Source organism: Sturnus vulgaris, chromosome 2 (assembly GCF_052056855.1).
Source record: "Sturnus vulgaris isolate bStuVul1 chromosome 2, bStuVul1.hap1, whole genome shotgun sequence".
Lineage (NCBI taxonomy): Eukaryota > Metazoa > Chordata > Aves > Passeriformes > Sturnidae > Sturnus > Sturnus vulgaris.
This window is the reverse complement of record NC_142244.1, coordinates 41,606,024-41,632,030: the sequence shown is the minus strand read 5'-3', so window position 1 is coordinate 41,632,030 and position 26,007 is coordinate 41,606,024. Positions and strand designations below refer to the sequence as shown.

The following is a 26,007-nucleotide window of genomic DNA, read 5'->3' as shown; positions in this document are numbered from 1 at the left end:
CTTTGATACTCGTTACTCATCTGTGAAGGCACTGACCTTGGGGATTTATGGGTAACACAGTAATGTAATGTTCTACATTACAATTTGCTCTTCAGCTCTTCAGGAGTGGACAGAATACTGTGATTGGTGGCCTTGCTGTCAAATCCATATTTTCAAGTGCTCAACACAAAGGCAGCATCTGGAGTTAATTCTTACACTTTGCCAGAAGGTCTTTTTGCCACCGGAGGTTGACAGCAGGTTGTCTAATGCCAATGAGCAGGGCCTTATTACGTGTTGCTAAATATTGTATGAAGCCACTCCTCTAAAGCCTGCTGCTCTGGAGCTTGTAAGTGAAACATCAGGCCAAACAAAAAGGGAAATAACCACAAGCAACTGTAACGTACCACGGAGATCCCTGTTGAAGTCATGAAGTCTCCTAATTTCTCCTTCAAGTTTGTTTCTCATCGCTTTGTCCAGGGACTCCCTCTTAGTGGTGGTCTTGACCAAACCCTCATAAGCTTCTGAAATCCTCTGAATCTCAATTTCAAACTGAAAGGAGAGAGAGTTCCTGTTAAAGCCCTGTAGGAATGTGTCCCATCCCAGTGTTCGCTCAGCACATTCCAGTAAGACACAAGGGGTCAGGGCAATGCTCATGTCCAGTGTCACACCAGTCCCCAATTCTGCAATGACCAATCTCCCTGGCAGAGGATAACATGAAGCCCCAGCAATGCTCGTGGCTCCTGCAGTGGGGACCCTTGTAAACACCCTGTGGGGCAGCTCACCATGTCACAATGTCCCAGGACACCCCATTGGCAGCTCCCAAAAAAGCTTGAGGTGGACTAGACTCGATGGAACTGCTTGTTTGCCTTAGGTCTATGACCAAGGTGACTGCTTTAAAGCCATTCAAGAGGAGAAAAAACAAGAAATGGTGTACTTGTGTGGGCTGTATTCTCTCCTAGAGTGCAGGAGACAATATATATTATTCAACAGGTCCCTGATCCAGAACTTATCTCTGAGCTTTGAATGCCGCCAAAAGTATTTTAGGCTCAGCTCTGGCTTGTGTCGCTTTTAAACTACCATGATCCATTCCTTTCCATCCTTGACTGAAGACTGCTTTATACAAGAGAAACTATAACAGACAGAACCAATTGTTTTGGGTTTTCAATCTTCTTAACTTCATCTCCTTGAAACCTGGCAAACTGCAGGCTTGGTATGCAGAGGAATCCCTTAGTGGTGAACTTGCATCTTAAGACCTGAGCCCAAAAGACTGACAGAAGAATAGTCCTGGGTAGAGTTTTGCTGTTCAGTTCAATCCATCCAACCCTTTTAATAAGATAATGTCATGTTGAGTGATACAGCTTTGGTAAAATCATTGCTGCAGAGATGATCAGTGCTGATGTGGGAATCTGTTCTTGCATGCCTGGTCCTTGTGTTTGTGGAGAAAGGCTTGATAATATGCACAGGCTGGAAAACCAAAAGACATATGCAGCCTCCTATTGTACCTTTCTAAATCTGGCGGTTTTTTGGCCTCTTCAGTCACGGATGGGACAGATTCATGATCTTTGAAGCCAGGGTGTGAGGTCACCTCCACTTGCTGAAGAGTTAGCAGTAAGCTTCAATAATGATTTTCCACCTGCAGTACTTGCAGAATGAAAGCTCCAGGGACTCTGAAGCTGTCACCCCACTGGATGTGTAGGAAACTGCAGCCAAGCTCCAGCAGCCTGGATCTGCACTTCTCACAATGCTGGAGCCACTCTGTCAAGATACAGCCCATGGGCAGGCAGCACCTCCAAACCACACACGACAGAAAGCCTGGCAGAGCCATGATGGGGAAAACAGATTGCCTTCCCCAGTTTCTGCTTCCAGCTTGTTCAGAAGTACAAAAGCTGAAACAAATGGGGAGATTGAGACTAGCCATGAGAAGGTGTTTCTTTTCTGAGTGGGTGGTCAAACCCTGGAGCAGGTTTCCTAGAGAGGTGGTCGATGCCCCAAGCCTGTCAGTGCTTTAGAGGTATTTGAACAATGCCCTTAGCAAGATGCTTTAATTTGATTCACTCTGAATTGTTCAGGGAGTTGATAAGGCACTGTCTGCAGGAGAAGATGCTTTCTCCAGAGAGCTCCTACCACAGCCAAGCAGATTTGCCAGCACAAAAGTGGGTTTCCACAGCCTAACAGTCTGGCCCAGTGCTGCTTGGCCCTCTGTATATGCTGGTATCTCCCAAAACACATCACCGCATAGCCTTCAGCCCTGAAGGCAAAAACTTGCTGCAGCAAGTGCTCCATCAGCACTGAACAAAATTAAAGCAGAGCAGAAGAACAGCCATAAATTGTGTTCGCGTTTCTCAACAGCTCTGGGATTTCCTTCTCCTTCTTCCATAAAGAAGAAAAAAAAACAATTCAGCCTTTTCTCTGCCTCATAGCTCCTGGAGCCAACCCACTCAAACAACCCACACATGTGGCATGGGGAAGAGCCAGCCCAGCCCGGCAATTAATCTTCAGCAAGGTAACACCACTCCGAAAAGGGAAAATCATGCAAAAAGTTCAAAATTAAATGCACACAATTCCTCTTCCAACTCTTTTTAGGTGAGAAAACAAGGCAACTCATCAAACACAGCAGGGATTCATCACCAACTTGTACCTCTCTACAAAAAAAGCTGTTCACACACAGCTGAGAATGTGACCATCCTCAGAACTGATCTGTTTGTACAAATGCCTAGGGAGTCCTACAAGTCAGGCTGACTTTCCCTAACTTCTCCTATTCTGTAACAAATAAAAGTGATGGGAAGGTGGTGCTACCTAGAATAAAATTGTTACCCACAAACAAGAAGTACTCCTTCCTGACCTTTCCACTTGCAATAAGAGGGAAGAGTTTTCACATCCAAAGTACATAATTTAACTCAGTCACATTTTCAGAGGCAATGTTTGTGGGAACGGAGGAAGACCTGCCCTGACCTTGTGTTCAAACACAGCAAAAGCAGCATGGGAGGGATACCATGTGTTAGAGATTTGGTTTCCTGAAGAAAGAATGCACTTGCATGTGTGTTTCACTTTAATACTCCGCTTACATTCCCCCAAAGTCAATGGGACTCAAGTCCACACTTTATTGACCAAAGTGAGACTTCAGCCCATGCTTGAATACCTTTCTGTTGGTGTCTGATGCAATAGACTTGCAGGGCATCCAAGATAAAGAGAGAGCCATTTCCAAGAGTGAAAGAAAACAGAATATTTATAGGGCATTACACTTAAATACCTTTCACTGAACAACGCAGCTTTTGTAAAATTAATAGCTGGAATATTTCTTTTTGCCCACAAAGGCCACAGGGAAGTCAGTATTAAAGTTTTTGCAGATTTCTTGGGGAATAGTTCATGTTGATGTGAAAATTTTTAAACTAATTTTAGAAAATTCTGTGAACAAACTCAACACATCTTGTTGCAGAGAAGGAGGCAGAAAAGACAGCAGCTACAAAACACCTGGTCTTTTTTCTGCTCTGTTTCAAAAGTTTGTCACAAATTTCTCCCAAAGCTGAGGCTGGGACATGGTCTCTCAGAGCTGCTGCTTCTTCTGTGAAGGGTGTCTCCAAGAACATTCTGATCTGCACAGCATACTGAAAAACTGAGCTCCTATATAGACTCCTAAATTCAGAGAGAAAAGACCTGTAGTCTAAATTCATTTGTGTATAAGTGGTGGGAAGACATAAATGAAATAGTAGTGCAGGATCCTAAATAAGTTATTTGGTCTGAGCCCTTGGGACCCAAAGCTAGCAGATCTGGGGGGCATCTCTGATTTGTCTTCAGTGAGCCTCAGTTTTAAGCAACTTCTACTTCATTTGATACAACTCTTCATCTTCTCACCCCACGCAGTGTGCAAGACATCACCCTTCTCCACTGATAAAACCTGCATGCTTATAGAAAAGAAAGAGCATGCAGGATCTCTCAGAAAAATGGGGTTTGAGCAAAATCTTTACCAAATGGTTCTTTCGGATAAGGGGGCAGTGCTTTCAGAACCAACATGTTCAAATGGATGTCTAACATTATTTCTTAGAAACTCAAGGAGCAGTAACTGAAAGCCTCTAAGACAACCCATTTCCAAACAAAGGACAACCACACTGACAGCTGTTACACTTCCAAAGAGTGTGGAGCACCACATGAGCTTATTGAGGTGGACAAAGACTGCTTAGGACAGATGAGAACGTGCTCTTCATACGGTTCTCACCTGCATCTCTAACCCCTGTGTAGATGGTGCAGGACCCCACTGCACCAGGAATACACTGCCCATGGGAGACTTCCAGGGAAAGCTCCAGTGAGGCCAGCATAGAAGGATGGAAGGGGAAAATATCTAGTTGAGAGATATCTGATGGGCTGCCCTGTCTCATCCTTCTGTAAGACCACCATGGAGAGACAGTGGTTAGAGATGGCCAGTGGTGCATCTCCATTGCTGTGACACAACTATGAAGAACAGCTGCCCAAGGGCAGAAGCACCAAGATGGTTATCCTGGCCAGGCCCCACCCCAATCTCCACACCTACCTTCTGCAGCTTGTCTGCCTTCTCATAGTACCCCTCCAGCTCCTGGCGCAGCACATGGTTCTCCTCGGAGAGCATCTCTACCATCTGCTGTGCCCGCTCCACGATGGCAAAGGCGTCGGGTGTCAGCTGCTGGCCCGGCAGCGTCGGGGTCTGGGAAGCTGCAGGAGCCGGCAGTGGGGGCAAGGAGCCTGGGAGCAGAGGGCCAGCGGTGGCCTGCGAGGACATGGGGCTGTGCTGCTGGGCCGGCGGCGGCGGGAAGGGCGGCTGGCATTGTCGGCTGTGGGAAAGCACACATGGGCCAAGTGTTAGAGACGCACGCCCTCGAAATGCTTACGGGAGCTTTCACCTAATGACTGCGTGGTTTATTAACAGTGTTATAACTGGACAGTCACGGCTCCTAAATACCAACAGTCGCAGCAGAGACTGGGTAAATTGTCTCCTTGCGTGCTCTTGACAGTGATGTACACATCTGGTATGAACAGATAAAGGAAGCACTGACTCAAAACCACCATTTTTGCCTAGGTAGGCAGCTAATACTTCAGCAGCAGCCAGCCTCTCCCTGCCTCCCCTTCCCACAAACACCATGGCTGAGAAGCATAAGCCTGCAGGCTTGAAGAAAACACAAGGCACGCATTACTCACCCTTCAAACACCACTCCCTACCCAGAGCAAGACCAGGAGATCAGCTGAGTGGGGAGGCAAGAGGAAGTGATGTGAACAAAGCAGAATCCCTGAGTGGCTTTAGCAAGTGGAAGAGCGAAGTGCTGCTGCAGAACTGCTGGAGGCACAACCCCGTTCAATTACAGTGAGCCATGAAAGCCATCTTCCAGTGGGAAACCTCATTGTGTCACTCCCCGATTAAGGGCATCTATCACTCACCAGACTCATATCAGGGAAGAATAAGGAGTGAGCTGGTAGTGGATCTGCTTGTGAGTGAGGCTTGCTGTCAGCAGGCAGCTCTTTAATACACCTGAATCACAATTTGCAATGGCTGGAAGATAATCCAGGGCGGATGTCTCAGCAGTGAGGGTAAGCCTGCAGCTAACAGCCAGGTCCTCCACCCGACCCATCTCCATCCCTCCATCCATTGCACAGGCAGCCCTTGAATCATCAGCCAGGGGAAGCAGCCCCAGGCAAAACCTTGCTGTGCATAGGCTGAGCCACTCCTCAGCCCTGATGCCAAAGTTCTGAAATTTCTACACTGATCTTGTTAAAGAGACTCAACCCAGACCATGTGGTACCTCAGCATCAGGGCCCAGTTTGGCTGGAAAATAAGCCAGCTGCTAGACCTCACCTAAGTTTGCAATCAAGCACCTTCTGGGATTTGTATTTAAACGTAACTACAAGCTATTAGGCCTGCTGTTGATATTACCTTTATTTCTGTACCCTATACAAGGTACGAGACATAATGAACAGACATATCTACCCCACTGGGCCTCAAAGATCCATGAATGCTTTTTCTTAGACAGACAATTTCCTGCTATATAAATACATAGTAATTATGGTTACTGCTGTCTTCAGCACCTACACAGCTTCTCAAAACAGGGTTTTCAAAAGCCTTCAGTGTTGGCCTAATTCTACTGACAATAACCCACCACTTACTTCAACTGCAGCAGAACAAAGCTGAAAAGTGAAGGCAATTTTAAAATCCTGCCCTAGAAAATGAACAGCACTGCTCTAACAAACTTGTCCCTGCCAAGCCACACGACAGCAACACAAGCCAGCAATTCAGCCTTAATCTTCTGTCCAAACTAGAGTGAAAGTAAATCGGGCTCTGCAGGCCCCCAGACACAGCATACACACAGTCCCACACTCTCATCCCAGCTTTGCCCAATGCATCCATTCTGGCACAGAAAGGTACTGAAATGGAGGAAACACCAAACACAAGCACCCTGCTAACCTGGTCAGAAGTATAGACCAGTGTCCCTGGGAAGAACATCCCAACAGTCAGCATTGAGGAAAGCTGTGCTGAGCTCATTCTTGAGATGGCTTTTACCTGCCTAGCATAGACATGCTCTAAGGCTGTGTCTCTCCTGTAAATTAAACATCCATGGAGGCAGCTCAAGAGCACAGGAGAGGTGCCATTCCCCCTGGGCAGCTCCCAAGGCCAGAAGGGTTTGCTCTTAGTCCCAGGCATATTAGTTCTCTGGCAGAGGTGCAGGCTAATACCTAAGGAGCTAAATGTCTACTGAAAGAGGATAAACTTTCCAAAAGACAGGAAACCAGGGAAGTGCTGTGTGACACTTCACAACAAAACACACAGGAATTCATAGAATCACAGAATAGTTTGGGCAGGAGGTGATCTTTAAAAACCATCTAGTCCAACTACCTTGCCAAAGGCTTGGACACCTTCCACTAGATGAGGCTTCTCAGGATCCAACCAACCTGGTCTTGAACACTTCCTATGACAGAGCACCCAGAATTCTCTGAGCAACCTGTTGCAGTGCCTCACTACCCTCAGCATACAAAATTTCTTCCTTATATCTAATCTAAATCTACCCTCTTCCAGTTCAAAGCTATTTCCTTTTGTTCCACATCTACAGGCCTGCTTCAGCTTTCTTATAAGCCTCCTTTAAGTATTAGAAGGCTGCAGTAGGATGTCTCTGGATCCTTCTCTTCTCCGGGCTGAACAACTCCAACTCTCAGTCTCTCTTCATAGAAGAGGTGCTCCATCCTTCTGATCATGGGTATAGTTCTCATACTATGCCCACAGTTCCCCTTTCCTTCTGGTGCTCCAGTATGAAAACCTGAAAAGGGATCTGATGCCCATCATGAGACTTGAATATTCTTTTGCTCAAAAATCTGAACAATAAATAACATCATGAATGAGAGATGTCACTCAAAGTGCAAAGGATGCTCCACAAGTGAATGTGAACTCAGACAAGCACGCAACACCTCCTCAATGCTGCTGACAGCCACTTTGTGCTCACATGTTTTACCACAGCAATTAATTCACTTAAGTGTGAGCTTGTTCGTCTTTATCAAAAGAAAAGGTATGATTAGTTTTATGCAAGTAAAACCCCAACTGTCTGGGTACAGCTACACCTCTACAAAGGCACTTAGTAGCAAGTTGAAAATTTGGAAGATTTGCTGCAGATCTAGATTTTCTCACTTCTTTATGGGAATAGTGTAGAGCAATAGAATTAAATTGATCTCTGAATCTGAACCAGTGGAGATACAGCAATTTTTCTTTTTCATTATGAAGCACAGCAATCTTTGTCCATAGATACACCCTTTAGAACCTTGCATGAATTTTTGACAGTGTACTTTTGGGAAATCTTAGCCTTTCATCAATCTTTTCTTGTCACTGTAGTCTGTCTAGCTTTACACTACAGAGGAAGAAAACACCACAGAGATCTCTATTTTCTTGACCTGCAAATGATTTTTTGAACTACTAAAGATTTACACCCTATAGCAGCTGCCAGCCACCAGAGTCTCAGCAGCCATGGCCACAGGAGAGATTCTCCAGTGTTTTCCAGCTTGGAAACCGAACAGGTACAACTGACTTTACACCTCTTGAAGCACAGCTGTTCAACAAAATTAATGTTTCTAACTTTCTTTTTACTCATTCAATCTGTCCCAATTTAGTTGTGACTTATCCAACTGCAAAATCTGCGAGTACATATGCAATAAAATAAATGCAGCAACTCACATTTTAACAAAACAGCATTTGCAAAAATAGGAATGTTATAACATCAGCTTAGTTCCTATCCAAATTCTCATGTAAAGCTCCAAAGAAACGTAGCAATCAGGATTATCCTGAGGTCCTTTGGGCTTAGTAAAGAATGACATTCTCACAATGCTTCTACTGTATTTTAAATGTTGATCTTACTCTGCATTAGAGCAGGTTAAAATCTTTCAGCCAAAAACCATCCTTCTTAAAAGCATGCGACAGTGGAACATTAAGCGTTTTGGCTCTCTGCAACGTTTCAGCTACATAAACAAAAACATTTTTTTTTGTTGACATTATTGTAGAAGTAGGGCTCCCATAAGCTTCTGCAATGTATTGTAAAGGAAGAAAAAGAGGAAAAAATTAAGGAAAGGAGCTTTTTGAATAAAGAGCACCAGCAGGCAGTGAGGCTTTCAAGAGCTACTGTACTGGGGTCACCAAACACACTCTCTTTTCACAGATATACTTTGTGATACATATATAATAGCTTACTACCTATAGATTGCAATACAACGTCTTCAGCAAAATACTTGACAGCAGACCTCACTTTTATAAGAAATCCCTCAAAATGTTGGGGCTGCCCCAAATTTAGGCATGGTCTAAATACTCCTCTTATACTGGACCACCTAGGAGCAAGAATTACCAAGGCAGAGGAATCTGAGGAGAATTTCTAACTTTATGCAGGAATAAAAAACCTGGAAAGGAAAATTAATTATAAAATCCACTTGCTGTTGATGACCGGGAAATCATAAATACAAAAGAGCTTTGCTGGATAAAGCAGCACAGTATTAGTAATAACATGAAAATGGCTGTAAGTGTTCTGGAAAGGAAATTCCACCTCAGCCTTGCTACAGGTACAGTGAAGCTCTCCTCTGTCTAGGGATGGAAAGGGGCTGGTGTAGGGCGGACTTTGTTTCCAACACTCCATGGCATTTACATTCATAATTAAAATGCCCTCCTCTAACCTATTTAGCTCATCTTTCTCTGTCTTCCTTTGCCTCTAGGACAGACTGGCCTATTTCATCTTTCAAAGACTCTCCCAAGGAACTTTATCTCACAACTTCATGCATCTTCTGTGGATGCTCTGGCTGAGTCAGCGATGAGAATAAGGCGTTTCTGAGGTGCAGCTCTTTGAAGTTGCCTTAGGCTTTTACCTTACAATGAGAGTAAAAAAATGTGTGAAATGTACTTATTCCTACCCATTGACTGGAAGCCTTCAGTCTGGATACTAACCTCAGACCAGGTTTCATTATGATTTCTGCAGTCACAAAGCAGACTTCAAATGCTATTCTGTCTCACTGTGAATAACATGGAAGAAACAGTATTATGACCATGCAGGAAAAAAACAGGATCCTGGGAAAGTCAGCAAGCCCAGTCTGATGGTCATGGAGCAATGAAACACAATTATAGATCCATCACTAAATGGTGATACAGAAAGAAATGGGAGAACATTTGCCAAAGCCCAGACATGGCTCTCATGGTATTCTCTGTCTTAGGGAATCAGCAATAATTGCAGCACCTCGTAAACACAAGTGTTTGTTTCAAAAAACATTCTCCAGACTTGAACTCACATCTCTTGAATTCACTATTTTGTTCGTGACATTTGTTAGCTCTGGAAAGACTTGGCTCAGCTTCTTTGGCATGATTACATACAGATTTTGCAGGGGAAAATTATAATCTAAAAATACATATGCTGTATCAAACATACCCTCGGTAGTTAAGAGAGGGCCAGGACATTGTATTTCCTCAGAGATCCACACTCAGAACAGATTCTCAGCATAAGGAAAAGGTGCCTTCCTCAACCTCAGCACTTCTAGAGGAACCAGCTGGGATAATAACAGAGAGGGCTAAGGGGAAATAACAAGGCATAACACCAAGCTGTGGAAAGAGTTTCATTTCTCTTCCATTTATTTTAATGTAAGGCATATTATACCAGAAGGAGAGAATACAAAGCAAAGCTCCTCTGCAGGGCTGACAGCATTCACGTCAGATGGAAGCGCAGCCTCCAACCCACGCTCATGCTTGGGTTATCCTTGCACAGAAAAGCCAAGACAAGTCAGTTTTGGTGTAACATCCTTCAGCTTGTCCACACTGCCAGCAAACCTGCCTGCCTTGGGCTATCTCAGGGAAGAAAACGAGATCCTTGTGTCCTGTCAGCAGCCGCCAGCATGGCTGAAATACCAACAGGTTGTCTGAAAACAGCAGCAATATGTGTGGGGGGAATAATTACACAAATAACTGGAGAAGCAGCAGACTATTTCAGCAGTTAATTATAGACTTCTACATCCTGGCAGGGTGGAATTCTGTGAGGCACATAAAAATGGGATGTATTTAAAAACAGCCCAGATTTATTCTTTTCATTGATTCTGCATGCTGACTTTCAATATTCATGGATTAAATCAGAATGAAAAGGTGTCTGCATGATTGTCTTCTGCACGTACCATAAATTAATTCCCCTCAGTAAGAAGCAGAGTTTCCAGTTCAAGGCTTCATTTGCATTATACATGCTTTTTATTAATAGTGCAGAGAAAGAAATCATTCTGAATAAAAGACAGCAGGATCTGACAAGAGCCACTGGGATCAATGAAGAGGATTCATTGCACTGAGTGGTCTAGGTCACTGCTTAAGCAGGACATGGAGAAACAATACTGACTTAGCTGGTCCAAGTTCATCCATCCAGGAATAAATACAGCAAGCTAAAGTACAAGGGTGGAAAATACTGTCCTGGGCTGTGACAACCTTCACATGCCTGACTGGGTAACAAGCTGTATGAGGAGATCCCAGGGTGCCAGCTGCAAGTGTTAATGAGCTACGTAAACAAGGAACACTGAGTCAAATCAGAGGTGTTACTACACCTGATTAGCCTCTGGTCCAGCTGGTACTGTACCAGTGTTCAGGCTGGCTTTCCACAGTGAAAAAAAGGGATTTTGACAATAAAGGAATAAATACAGGGCTCCAGGCTCCATCTGTTAAATGTATTAAGGGACTGATAGCACAGATCTCCTCACTGTATCTGACGAAGATTTTGCAAAATCCCTGGTTACTAGAAAATACAGGCTGAAACTAAAATGGGGATCCATGCCAGAGATGGCAATTAGCTAGTGGAACAAGGCTGTAAAGGCCATGATGGATTCTCCAGATGGAGATTGTTATACTCACCAGGATTGAATGTTTCACAAACTGGAATTAATTCACGGCATTGTGCAAAAAACTAAATTAGATTAGTTCCAAGCCCTTTTACCTAACAAACTGTGACTTTCTGAACCTGTACCTAAGGAAAGTTAGCAAAGACACCATTCAGGAATAGCTGTACATCTAGGAAAGGAAACGTTTTCTACAGATTATTATACTTGGCCAACTTAAAGCATTCAGAAGTTGTGAGTCAGGGCCCCAAGCATCAAGCAACTGGCTAAAAAGTACTGGTATTTTAAAAGGAAAAAATTGGTTCATTTTTATTTGCTTTCTGGTTGTTTTGTCCTTTAAGCTTTGAGGTTCAAGCTCTGCTCTCCAATTCTGATATCCATAAAACAGAAGTCACTAAATCTGATTTATATAAATGCTGAGACTACCCCTACATCTTATGACTCTAGGAGTTCTTCAGTACAACACCAATTACCTTGACATTTACAATAAATTTCAAGATTTCACCCTGATGATTATAAAGGCAGTGTTTCCTTTAAAACCAGTCATGTGCAAAAGAAAAAGTCAAACCAAAAAAGGAAGTTAAGCAGCAGCTACAGTTATTCCATTATCCTTCAACAGCTCCCTGCCAGCATTGGTCCATTTCCAGCTACGCTTCTCTTGTCAAAGAAGGACTGTGGGAAGAGGGGGCTCAGTGACTCTTTAGGTCTTTTCCATCCTTGGTGAGTGCTTTTCCTGGATCGATGCACTCCGTGTTTCTTCTCTTTTCTGGAACACAGAGGCCTTATGCATGGTCCCTGTCCAGAGGACATCAGGATCGATGGGCTGGGGAACTGATATGACCAAGACAGAGGGAAGAATATGCTGGGGTCTCCCAGACCCCAGAATATGAGATTCCTGTCTGACCATGAGCAAAGTTCTGTATCCACCAGCTTCTTTCCCAGACACTCCTGATGAAATGAAAGCTGAAATTCCTCACCTCACTTGTTCCTCTAACATAAAAACCAGCCTCTCCAAACCCTACCCCTACTGCTAACCTTATGAAAGCAGGTAGTCCACTATCTCAACCTCTTCTGCCAAGGTTCTCCATCTCAGCCAGATGCCTGGCAGTGAGCCTCCCCAGAGCCCAGGTAAGGGGAGAAGCATTGAGCAAGTGCAGTCACAGAAAGGTCTGTGCTTTGGAGTAACCCAGGACTGTAACACAGAACTCCTCCCACCCTGCACCCCACTCCTCCAGCAGGACTCAGACAGTGACTGCTGCCCAGACAAATCCTCTAGTAAAGACAGGGCTGACATCCCTGAACAAGTAACCTGCCTTTATCCTCTCCAAACACTGAAATATTTGGTGCAGAAACCACTTCATGAAATTGCATTTTAACCATCCCAGACAAGGGCAAGCCCATCCTGTCATGCAGCCCAAGATGCACGCAAGGATGCACTGGAGCACAGCCACTGCAGATAAAGAAATGGCAAGTGATGAATAGGCACACAGGGACTACAGTCACCTCCTAACTGCTTTTGTCAACCAAATCTTTCTGGTGACAGGACCATACAGGGATCCTACAGACCATGGGATCAGTTATACACTGGGATAAGCACAGAATAAACTAAGTGAGTTTATTTCCTGGATTTTAGTGACAGCAGTTCATAATAATTGAGAAAAATCCCAAGTAATGAATATTTCAGTGTGCCAAAGGAAACTGACAGGTCAACATTCCTGTGTTAAAAAATATAGAGAAGCCTGAGATGAGGATGAAGACCATCACTTTGCTGAGACCCAGAGGCTCACTGTCTGACATCTGAACACAGCCAAATGTTCCTCCATCACTGACAGGAAACTCCCACAAAATCCAGGCATCATGTGAAGGGAGCCAAGAATGACCTGAAATTAACCACCTGTACATCAGGATCCAGAAATGCCTGAAATAAAGCTCAAGAGACACCACCCACCTTAGAGCAAACCTAGCTTTGGTGAAATAACCTCCAGCCATGTCAACCTCCATAACCTACATCTGTACAAGCTTGCTGGCATAGCCAGCAGGGATATATGCAGACTGAGAAGTATTAAGGCCCTTGCTGAGTTGCAAGAAAGACACCAACGAAGACTTTTTAAGAAAGTGTGCAAAACTTGGCAGCTCTGCTCTGTCATGCTGCCAGTCCTCTGCTGCACTGCATATCCCTCCTCCCAATACCTGACAGGAGGGAGATTCCTCCAGCATTATACAAAGAAAACAGCACACAGGGGTAGCAGACATCTCCCCTACAGTGTGATTTGGGGGTAAACAATGCTGCCTTGCCCAGAACAAGTAGTGACCACTATCACAAGCCAGTGGATTTCTCCCCACAGCTGCTGGGGTGATCCAGCCTTTGTTGAGGACTGGCAAGGAAATCTACACTGAATCAAGGGGGTTTCTCAGCATTAACCTTGCTGAGCTGGGAAAAGCTCTGGAAGTGGCCCCAAAGGGTTTCCCCACTTAACCCCAGTGACGTTCCCAGTTAGCTGAAGCACTGCACGCAGCATCCAGCTCCACTTACTTGCATAGACTCAGAATGCTCTGTGTGGCTATTGAACCAGCGTTTTCCAAGAGTGATAAAATGCCCAAACCAGTTCCTTTTCTGTGGGGATGAATCTACTCAGGCTGAAGATGTTTGTTAGCACCATAAACAACTGCAGGAAAGCATGGCCCCAGTTGCCTTCACATCCACACAGGTCTTTCTTTGTATAAACAGGCATTTTTGCTGAGGTCTTAACAATACCATCTTGCTCTGAAAAAATTGCATAAACTGCATACAATGGCCATGCATGTAGCTGAAGAAGGACTCAGCACAGGCCTGCCGCTTGTCACACTCACCTTGCCCCTGTCACTGAAACTGCACTTTGGGTTTCCACCTGTCTTGACACAAAACCCATCCTTTCTGCAAACATGGAAAAGCAGAGCATTCCCTCCTGCATTTCATGCCTTACACATTTTGGACAGAAAGAGCAGGTCAGTTGTACCTGTGCCTCTTTGTGCCTGTGCTGTAGTAAAATAACTGTGTGCAACTTAAGACGATGCCAACAAAATCTGTGAGGATTCTGGGCTCAGTAAAGACCCAATGAGGCAGCTTGCAAAGTGGAAACTGCTCACATTCACACCAAAGGATTTCAGACTTCCAAACCCAACAAAGTAACTGACTGAGAGGTCAAAGAAGCAGGGATGAGATAGAAAAATATTTGCATTTAGGTACAGCAAGGAAAAGGAGCCTTTAACACTCCACCTCATCCCTGAAGGTAGGACCCGCACCACACTCTCAGGGATCAGCGCACAGCCAGCAAACACTGGATTATTTTTAATGGGCTTGGAATAAACCTTTGCTCACAGGGAGGCCTGGCATGAGGGGCCCAGTACCGTGAAAGCCCCACGTGAGCTCTGTGGGAAGATTTAAGCAGCACATAAATGGAATATAAGCTTTCTAGAGTCCTTGTGGGAGATGCAGGTGCCTCCAGCAGCCGGGCCTGCCATGCCAGCCACGGGATTTTACATCCCCACAGCAGGCAGGGTGTGATGTCTCCAGAGCAGGGTGTCATGTCCCCACTGCGTGCCTGGAGCTCACAGCTCACTCTGGCCACGTCTACATGAGGCCCAAGCCCCACAGACACCAGCATCTCCTGGGCAGGACCAGGCAACCCTGCAGAGCCACCCCAAAGGCCATTACCTGCTGACCCCGTACTCTGGGGGTGGCTGGTAGCGGACGAGGGCCAGCTCTGCCCGGGCGGGCTGGGGGGCGGCGTAGGCGGCCTTGAGGACATCTTGTGATGGTTGTTCGCCATAGAAGAGCCCGTGCTCCTGGGCCTTGCTGCTTGGGGCTGCTGCCTTGCCTTTGTAGGGGTACTCGGGAGGTGGGCCCCGTGGGTCCGTGGCCTTGCTGGCTTGTGGGGCTGCCTTGAAACCCTTCCCACCTCCTGGGGCTGGGGGGTGCTGCTTGGCCCCGTTCCTCTCCAGTGAGAGCTGCATGATCCTCTCACTCAGCGAGCGGACGTGGCCCTGCTTCAGCTCCTTCAGCGCCTCATCCTTATGTGCCTGCCCACTGTTGGCCCGGTTCACTGTGGGCCTCCCCTCCGTCCTGGACTTCTGGCTGGAGGAGCCATAAAATCCCGGTGTGGCGGCGGTGGCTGGTGGTGCGGGCTGGCCACGGAAAAACTGAGACTGGGCCTTGGCTTCCTCATAGGTAGGGAGCTCCTCGGTGCTGTGCGGGGGCTGCGGGGCCCGAGGCTGCTTCTCCATGGCAGCACCGTCCCCCTGGTGCTCCTGCCCCTGTGGTTCCTGCCGCCCTGACGGCTGGACCATTGGCAGGTCTTCGGGAGCAAGGTTTTCTGCGGAAGAGAGAGTGCTGGCAGTGCTGTTGGAGGGGCCGGCGCTGCCCGTCGCCTGGTGCTGTATGGCCAGCAGGTTCATGTTCTCGCTGGGGTTGCCATACCTCAGCCGCTCCTGGATCAGGCGCTGCAGGACGGTGCCGGCTGCCACCTCCTCCGCCCCTCGCATCTCCGCCTCTGGCACACGGCGGAAGCTGGGTGGGCGCAGGGTGCAGAGGGTCTCCTCGGCTGGGCAGGGAGAGAGAGGTGGCCATTAGCTCTGCTGTCCAGGAAATCTAATTCCCCCTGCTGTTTCTTCCCTTCCTACGTCCCACAGCGGTGATCCCATGCTCAGGATGCACCCTATGGGCAGTGTCTGGTTGGGATTCCCATGGCAGCACAGGGGACACGGCTGGATGCCAACAAAGGAGACAGAGCACTGCTCATCCTCCACCCCTAAACCCTAATTCTGTTTGGCAGTTACCTCTAAGAACATATTCCAGTCCCCTCCCTGGCTTCCCCCTCCATAATATTCTATGTGTCCCATACCCACAGCTCTGAACCTCCCTCTAAGTCAACAAGGGACATTCCATGTCACAGGGAAATTTGGTATTTTCTAACTAGGATAGGAGAGGATATAGGATAGGATATAGGATAGGATAGGATAGGATAGGATAGGATAGGATAGGATAGGATAGGATAGGATAGGATAGGATAGGATAGGAGATAGAGGATAGAGGAGCCTACAATGGTTATCTCATCCCACTGCCTGATCAATTCAAAGCTCACAAAAAGTTAAAGCATTTTATTAAGGGCCTTGTCCAAATGCCTCTTTAAACTCTGACAGGCTTGGGGCATTGACTGCCTCTCTAGGAAGCCTGTTTCAGTGCTTGACCACTCCTTGGAGATGTCTCCCAAAAGTTACAGAGGCAGCCTGCATGGCAATACCAACTGCTGTATTTTTGATGACCAAAGGTGTAAGTGTACTGTGTGCCATGACAAAATAAAATGTAAAATATGTCACAGAAAAATTGTGAAATAGAACTGAAAATGAAATAGTCCTAAAGGTCTGAGAATAATCTGTGCTCTGGCATCTTCCTCTAAAACTGCAATTTCCCTTCTGGCTGAAAAAACTATTTCTAAGGGAGTCAATACTAACTGTTGTAATTTTGCTAGGTCAACACAAGGAAGGCATTATGGTCATAGACGTAATGCCAGCATTTTTTTAAAAAGCACAGACAGATTAGTTACACAACCCTAACACAGGCTACTGAAGTCATTCAGAGTCAATGGCACCATCTTTGCACTATATATGCAGTGGAGCTTGCCTAGAACTAAGCACCTAGAAGCACTTGGACAAAGCTCTCAGGCACATGGTGTGATTCTTAGGGTGTCCTGCATAGGGCCAGGAGTTGGACTTGATGATCCCAATGGGTCCCTTTCAACTCAGCATATTCTATGATTTAATCATGGATGAGACCTTTGGATCCCTCCCTCCCTCCTGGAGCCCTCCTTCCACCCAAGAAGTACTGTAAGATGTCTATCTAAACACTGTCTGAGCTCAGAGGAACGTTCCTGAAAGACTCCATCGCAGACAAAAGTGAGAAGAGTCTTCCAGTGTCCCTAGGCAAGAAGGAGGTGCTTTCTGCAGTTTGGTTTCTTGAGGTCACTCTTGGCAACTTTCTCTCTCCTGCTGTTCCCAATTCTCAGAGGAGTTTGTCATGACTTACATTTGTTTTTTGGCATTTGAAAGCAGTTTAAAAGCAAACTTTCTCTTGAGGTCTGTCATTTCCCTGAGGTTTCATCAGTTACTGCACATGCTGGGGGATAACTTATATACAACATGGATGCCCCAAAGGGAAAGAAAAGTCTTTGACTCTTAACGATGATAAGAGGTCTTTTCGCTAACATTTCTGTGGCAAAGCCTGAAACATCAATGTGAGGCTCATGAGGGAGAGAAGATTCCCTGGCTGTTTCATTCCACATCTGCTCTAGGAGACACACCACTCCTACCTTCCCTGAAACAATCTGCCTGCCAGCCTCACCTGCTGGGGTTTGCAGCCTGGCCACCAGCTCTCAGAAGGTCTGTCAGGTTCTCTGTCAGGATGGTGTTTGGGCCAGGAAGATGCACAGACACACAGTGCATCTCCATCTACCTGTCTGCTCAACAGCCAAGTATCCAGCTGCTTTATATGTCCCTGCAGTTACAGCAAACTCTTGCTGCTTTGTTCACGTTATCAGAGCACACAGAAGCCTCACCACATTGGACATTTTTGCAGACAAGCAATAATGTCTCCCTAACACACCAGAAAGCTTACAGTCTAGGTTGTTAGACAACACCAGAGAAAAGCCTAAGGAAAGGGGATAAAGCCAACATCACTCAGTCAAGGCAATTTTTTATAATACATCAGGATTTCCACTTCCGTGCCTTCTGAAGTCCAGAAGGATTGACCACAGTGACCTTTCCACAGTGCCTATGATCTTGCTCCATCAGCAAAAGAGCCATGGAAATTGGTCCAGCTGTGCAGTGAAACACAACGGTATCCTGAAGAACAAGTGGAAATTATGTACCCTCCACAAATACAGGTGAAAAGTGATGGTGGGTCACAATACACAAGTCAAAGATAACTTTGACTCTATGAAGGAAGAGAAGTTGACTCTCAACTCTCTAAATATTACTTGCAAATGGTTTAAACTGCTCGATTTATACTTTGGGAAAAATCTGGAAGTAAATACAGTAGGTTCATACAGAAGTGTGGCCGTGCACTTACCAGCTTTTTCTTTGGTACTGATCACTTCAGCCGTTAGCGGGGACACTTCATGCCTGCCAGCAAACAACTGGTGATCCTGGTAAAGAAAGCCAGCGTCTTCCAGCACTGGGACGGGGCTGGTAGGCTTGTAACAAACTGATGTGGAGCCTGTAAGAAAGAATAACAGAGTGCCAGTAAAGAAACCGCATGAATGACAAAATATGAAGCCATGACTTATGATAGTAGACCAAAAGAATTTCTTGAGCATGGCTAGGTGCTGAGAAGCCCTTCCGAGGCCAGTGAGCAAACCACCTCTTCAGTCTGCACTTCCCAAATAACACATTAGCTCTGAGGAACAAGAGGCAAAACACCAAGTCACCAGCGCTGTTCCATGCATGGACCCAGTCTGGCCTACAAGGTCCTCAGTCCAGGTACAAAGAAAGGTTTGTAAGAGCTAACAGTGACAAATCACAAGCTCACAAATCAAGGCATAGCCCCAGGACATGAAACCAATAGAGCCAGCATAAAACTGAACAAGAGAGTGGGTAAAAAGAAGAAAAGGTGAGGACACAGCCACACATTAAATAGGGCTATAGTCTGGGAAAGGCCTTACCACAAAATCTGCTCATGTATAATAGCTTAGCAATACAGAAAATTGCTGAGACATAAAATACAACCAGTGCTATCAAGGGAGAGAGTTTATAAATCATTTTGTCCAGATGTTCTTAATATGGTAAGGAGCGGATGTAGCTGGAGGGCCATGGGAATTTGTGTTGCAGACCCACAGTATCCCACAGATACTGACGGCTGGACTGTGCTGGTTTTGCTAGGACAGAGTTAATTTTCTTCTCAGTAGCTAGTGTGGGGCTATGTTTTGGATTTGTGCTGGAAACATTGTTGATAACACAGAGATGTTTTAGTCTCTGCTGAGCAGCGCTCACACAGCATTAAGGCCTTTTCTGCTTGCAACTTGGCAAACAACAAGGCTCGTCCTAAATCTGTTCTCAGAGGTGCTTGTTTTAACAAGCTGAGACAAAATGCGTAACAGCAGTGTAAACCAGGAATGACATTGGCTTGACCCTATATTTCAAGCCACAATCGACACTGGCATAATCCTACAATTCAAGAAAGATACAGACGGTACAGGGTCCAAAGGAGAGCCACAAAGATCATCAGTGGGCTGTAGAACCTGTTATGTGAGGAAGGGCCGAAGGAGTTAGGTCCTTTCTCCCCGGAGAAGAGCAGGCTGTGAGGGAGCTCTCATTACAGTCTTGCAGCATTTAAAGGGAGGCTACAGAGAGGAAAGAGGCTCTCTCTTCACAAGGACCTACAGTGAGAAGGGGCAGCATGCACAAGTTGCACTAAGAGATGTTTTATCTTGAAATGAAACTTCTTACAATGAAAACAATCACTAACTGAACAACCTCCCCAGGGAAGTGGCAGACTCCCCATCACTGGAGGTTTTCAGTATGTGATTAGACACTGTCCTAGATAATCTCATCTAAATTTTCTCCTTCCCTCAAAAGGTTAGATGAGATGATCTGTGAGATCCCTTCCAACCTGGTCTGTTCTACAATTTCATGATTTTTTACTTTCTCACTTTTTCTGAGAACTTACTCATTTTTGTAAAGAGAGGCTCTTCGAGGTTCAAAGTTTGGAAATTAGCATCTCCGGGCAGCAAGTTCCCTGGCACAACAGGCACACAGCAGGCTCACTCTCCACTCACCCACTGGCTGTCACATGTTTTAGGCTAAGGGAATGGCCATCAACTTCTAGCACCAGCCACTGCCAAGGACTTGCTCGAGCAGGAGGCAGAGTGCTCAAAGTGGCACTGGTGATGCATCCAGCCATCCCTGTGGGGCAGGAAGCCCACAAGCACAGGGATCTGCAGCACCCCACTCTGCAGGAAAAACAGCCATCCACGAATGACTGGATTTATTAATCCTGACTGCTTGATTTGTACTCAGCTAACTGCATGCTCCCTGCATATATTACATTGCTAACCCCATGCAACCGCACGGAGCAAGGCAGCAGGGGAATAACAAGGGGGTAGGATCCAGCCTGTCATTTCTACAGGCATGGAGATACTATTTTCTTCTGTGCCAAGATGAGAGGAAATAGGCATTTCTGCAAAATGTTAACGAATTCATCACTTTACCATTCATATTATGCATGAATGTGTATGGCAGTTATCTATATTTAGAGAGCAAGAGGGAAAGATTGCTTGCTTGAGTTGATCTAAGCCATATATGTTTGTGAAAACAAGCATAGCAGACTGGTTTGTAAATTGTGCTGATGCTGATACAAACCCAAGAAAAATCTCAAGTACACTAATTCCCAAAATTATTGGCCTATTCTGGTAGAGAATAGGATTAAAGACACCCTTCATTGCTCCTACACACACATACAGTCCTGCCTTGGAATTTGGAATCCTGTATGTAACCAGTGCATTTCAAACACAAGCTTGTTTTATGAATAAAAAGTAGATTGAGGTCAAGCAAAGAAAACCTGCACATCCAAGGAAGAAGACAAGCAGCTTCAAGGATTATAGGCAACCTGGGCAGCCAGCAGATACTGGATTGGCCCCACCACTCGCCAAAGAGAATTCAAAGGAAATAAACTGTTAGTAAAACCGCATTTTTGCATGGTTTCAAATTTTACAATATGGAGAACAAAGACATGGCTTCTTCTTTAACAGGAGCAGAAATTCTCACCCAAACACTCAGTCCTTGGTTGTTGTGGCAAAGCAATATTCTACTGAAATCAGGAATGGTAAATGCCAGCATCTGCCAAACTGCTCAGTTTCTGATCTCTGTTACATCAGAGTCAAAATCAAGTAGCCCCAATGCAGGCAGAAACTACTGGACTGCGCTGCACCCACGTTGATGTTTTATCATCATAAAATGATGTAATGATGTTTTATGATGTTAAAAATGATGTAACAATATTTTATGTTCATTCACAGTAGGTTTTAATAAAACGTCAGCTATAACTGACACAGAAAACCAGTTTCTGTGTAACACAGAAACACTTGCCAACAGATCAGTACTTGGCAGAGAGCCACAATCCAGATCATGGGCAATAAGGCACCACTTGAAAGCTTAGTGGAACCTCACAAGCCATTTGGAGCAAGGCTGATTTCCTTCTCCCCTTGCTGTCACTAGAGCCTTCCAAATCCCAGCTCCCTTCTCTGAAGGAAAGGCTTTTTTATATCCAGCTCTGACATGGTGCAAGGCACCCATCCAATGGTCAGGCACTTGTTCCTTTCCCAGAGCTCCTCATTCCTCTACAATGCTCGCCAGAAAAGCAATTTTCATCCCTATAACTGATTCCTGGTGCCAGAGCAGTGGTGCCCAGCAGCCAGGAGCAAGAAGCCAGTTGAGGGCAACCTAGGATGAAGATCATCATCCCGGCAGAGGCGTGTCCCTGAGGAATGGCTTTTTACCCAAACTAGACACAAACCACAGCTGCTGCAGCTGCTGCCCCATATTCTGGGACAGCCACTGCCAAGAAGAACCAACTTCATCATGTCTGTAGGTGCCCGCAGGCAGCTGCCAGCTGTGCTGAGCCCTCTCCTCTTTCTCTCCCAAAGCCAGCCCAAACCCCTCAGCCCCAGAATGCCAGGATGCAGCCCAGTCCATAGACATCATGCCTCCAATTGCCATGTATCTAGTGTTTCTTATGGCCAGCCCTGCAAGACACGATCATATTTCTGGCCCAGTTCAGTCCTTGCTAAATTGGCTAGCTGCTCCAGGCCTTCATTTCTGCATCTCCACTGACTCTCCTACATCTAAGTGACTGCCTGAGACAAATCCGTTTTCCTTTTCTTTTAGATAAGCATGCATTTCACTGTACAGAAGCAGCCATATTATCCTGGAGGTTACTGCACAGCAGTGCAATTCATTTGAAGATTCAGAATTATTTAAATGAATCAGTTGCTAAGATTAACACCAGACAGTCAGCCAGGACCCAGAGACAGTGGAGCAACACTTAAATATTTCCTTTTTCTGATGTGGCTTCAATCTGGTTTTGAAAAGGATCTTAAGTAAACCACACAGGAAGCTCATTGCTGTGACATGAGAGGAAAGCCATGTTTTTAAAGCAGTAACAGCATCCCCAAGAAACAAATTTACAAAAACAGTCAGAGAAGATGGCTTTCTTACAGCCAAACTGTACTACTACCCTCATCTTCAGTAAAACACGAAAAGATGCCAGTTGTGAAAACACAGCTTCCTTCTATTTACAGGCAACACCTCAAGGCAGAACCCAGGTAATGAGTTTCTGCATCACACCCCACTGCCCACCCAGGTAATATAATGTGGCTGCCCACAGCACAGCCCATGCTGCTGGCACGTATGACTCCTCCTCTACCATCCAAAAGCCACCCAGCAAAACTAAACCACAGAGCTGACCTCCAAAAAATCCTCTTTCAATCTGTACCCTACTGACAGAGTGGTTCAAAAGAGACTGAGGTGTTTCAAATATCATCTGAAATTAAAAAGTAAGTAAGGCAGCTTTACATTTTCCTATAAACCCTGCCACAGTATGTAAGGGGAGTCCAAAAATGACAGAACAAAAATTACATCGTTTCCAAACCCACATCTGTCCTTCTGTATCACAGCCGTGCCAAAAAGGAGTATAAATACCTTATTCCACATTTAAAATCTTTTCTCTGCCCTGTTGCTGCATAAAAATCTCAGGTCAAAAAAGGAAGAGAATTATTTAAGGGAAATAACTAAAGGGCAGTAAAGCATTCCAAGGTCCCAGGGGCTGCACAAAGGTTGTGCCATGAATTGCCCAGGGTGGACCAATCAGTCCCTGCAGTGGGTCACAGGGACCCCCTGTCAAGGTTGGACACCCCTCCATGTCCATCCTGGTCCATGAACCCTACTTTCTCTCCTAAGCATTGGCCCAGTCTTGAGAACAGGGATTGCCATACCCCTGCCACACAGCCATGCCACTCTCCCAAAGCTGGGAGGAAGACTTGAGCTTCCTTTGGCACAGAAAAAAATAATTAACGTGTCTTGCTTCTTGGTTTAGGTCTAAAAACTGGACTCCTCACAATGTCACAAGTGATGCTTTTGCTACCTCCAGCAGCACTGGGATTCTTTTGCAGCCAGAGCTCTGATGAAGTGCAGGGGCTCAGGCAGGCACTGGTGATTGCTTTCCATCAGCAGCTCCCCAGTCAATGCACAAGTTTTCTAGGTCGCTTCTGGGGCGGCTGACTCATCCTCACACCCCATAATTTTGCCTGTGAACCTTGCATCTGCTGCCAGGGCTCCTGAGCCCTGCAAGGACTGAACAAGCATCACTAGTATTATTTTCACAGGAGCAGAGCAGTATCTTGCAGGACAAAAATCCAACACATATAATGCACACCAGATGTGAGTGAGCAGCATCTCTCATTTCCCACATGAAAGCAAGAGAAGCTGCACCCCTGTGCCTGACAGGATTATCAGACCGAGATACACCTCCACAACTCACCGCTCTGGGGAAAGAAATCCTCAACCCAGTATCAGCTCCAGGATCCTCATTCTGTTATTCCCTTGCTCAAGGAGAGGTACTGGAGTCACCCACTCTTGGTACTGTCATTTCACTTTCCAGAAAGTGCATTGTCCAAGAAAGCACAAGCAAGACTAATGGGAATAGGCAACAGAGGCAGCCAAACCCCGTCTCTCACAAAGAATTGTGCTAACATGTCCAAATTTAACTGCCTACAAGGATGAACATTCTCCATGAAACTTCAGCCTCACATGCTTATTTTCATATATGCTTCCCTTCAGCAAAAACCAAAGCAGGGGAGAAAAAAAACCTATGAGAGAAGCAAAGCAAATGTGCTTTGAAAGCAGCTCCCAAACCTGGCATGAGATCAGATGGATACAGGAAAGAGTGGAGCCAAGCCCGTCTCCCCAGGAGATCCCCTCAGATGCCCACACTTCTCCGCCTTCCCGATGGAAATTAGGTGTGCTGGCGTGTAGGGGCAAACCGTGCCCATCACCACTCTTTCATCTCAGATGCTAACAGGTTTTATAATGCTAGAAAATAACATGCGGGTTTTTTCCCCCGACCCAGGCTCACCCCATAGGAGAGGCAGGATGCAGGCAGAATATTCTCATCACACCTCCAGGTGCCAAACAGTTACCCGAGCATTAACCCGATGGAGTAAGAGATGCATATTCCTTAGGCAGCTGTGCTAGGCTTTCCAAAAATATGTGCATTATATGGTCTCTCTACACTCTACACATTTGCCTTCACAGCTACAACACTGAGTCTACAAATATAGCCAGCCTAAATTTATTCGAAGAATTGAATCAATAATTGAAACTCCTGCTTTGATCAAAGTGCCAGTGGCACAATGACGACTCATGTCAGCCATGTTGCTCTGAGATGAAAGGATAAGTATTATTCAGAGCTGAAAGTAGGGGAAGAAACTCCCAGTAAAAGAGTGAAATACAAAGGCTGACATGGAGCTTGTGAGTGAGACAACACTTCTGCTACAGCCACTCCGCTTGTCAGCCCAGCAACTGTCTGCAGACATTTTCACTACACTATAAATTCTGATTTCCAAGCAATAAAAAAACCTCCAAGATAAAAATTCATCACATAAATTCTTAGGGAAGGAAATCTTCTTCCACTGGGGGAAAAGAGCAAAATCATCAATCAGCTACAACACACAGACAAGACACTTGTAGAGCAGGAGTTTAAGCCATGATAAATTTTGCTGTACTTACTGCCTTTAAAAATGATCACATTACAGAAAAGCACTGGCATGATCCGTGTCCCTTGGATATTTAAGCCCTTCCATTAATTAACCAGAAGTGAAATAGGACCTAGGTCTGTGGAGCATTCAGTCTTAGTTCCTTGTTACTTCAAGCAACTATGTTAAAAAATTCTCTTCTTGAACTGAATAAACAGCATCTTAAAGAAGAGGAATTTTTTCATCCCATTTGAAGGAGGTTTTGGGATCTCTCTTTCTCAGACGCACACAAATATTCCTCTTGGTTCCCACTCACAGTCACGGACATTGCTCTTTATCCATCTTTCTTTTTTTTTTTTTTTTTTGCCAGTGGTGTCCTTTAGGTTAAATAGCTTTCTCCCTGAGTCATTCCCACAAACTTGCAGCGTACAAAGGAGCCCGGGATAAGGACAGAACAAAAATAGTACAAAGGCTGTACAGTACTCTCTAACTGAAAAGGCGGGCATTGAACTCTATCATACGGATTTCTAGAGTTTTTTCCATTTTTTTAACACAAGCAACAAACCATCCTAAGGATCCACAGCTTTTCACTTGATCTGTGTGAAGAACTGCTTGTGATAACCCTACACACTAAGCAGAGTTTTTGCACAATTCTTAAGTGCCATAACTTAAAGCAAAAAGAAATTAAACCTTCTTCCCACCAGAATATATATTACAATTATGATCCTTCCATTATTAAATCATTACATGCAATTTATATTCAGCCACTTTCAGAATGCAGAAATGTAATAAAGGTGTTATACACAGAAGTGTTAACAAGATAATTGCCTGTAGTTCTTGCTCCCAGATGGTTCAGCTCAGATTTAGAACAGAGAAAATCACAGCAACAGCCACCGGTGTGGAGCCATCATAT

General features: G+C 45.4%; 1 protein-coding gene across 1 annotated transcript in view; it reads right to left on the bottom strand.

The window, feature by feature from the left end:
- Nucleotides 1-18,559, bottom strand: part of AMOTL1 (angiomotin like 1) — a 43,835-nt gene extending 25,276 nt beyond the window's left edge. The window contains exons 1-4 of the mRNA XM_014877554.2: nucleotides 18,419-18,559; nucleotides 15,011-15,896; nucleotides 4,505-4,781; nucleotides 384-528 (exon numbers count right to left, since the gene is read on the bottom strand). Coding sequence (XP_014733040.2) covers nucleotides 384-528; nucleotides 4,505-4,781; nucleotides 15,011-15,837 — 1,249 coding nt within the window. The 5' untranslated portion in view covers nucleotides 15,838-15,896; nucleotides 18,419-18,559. The remainder of the gene's footprint in view (nucleotides 1-383; nucleotides 529-4,504; nucleotides 4,782-15,010; nucleotides 15,897-18,418) is intronic.
- Nucleotides 18,560-26,007: the final 7,448 nt, after the last annotated feature.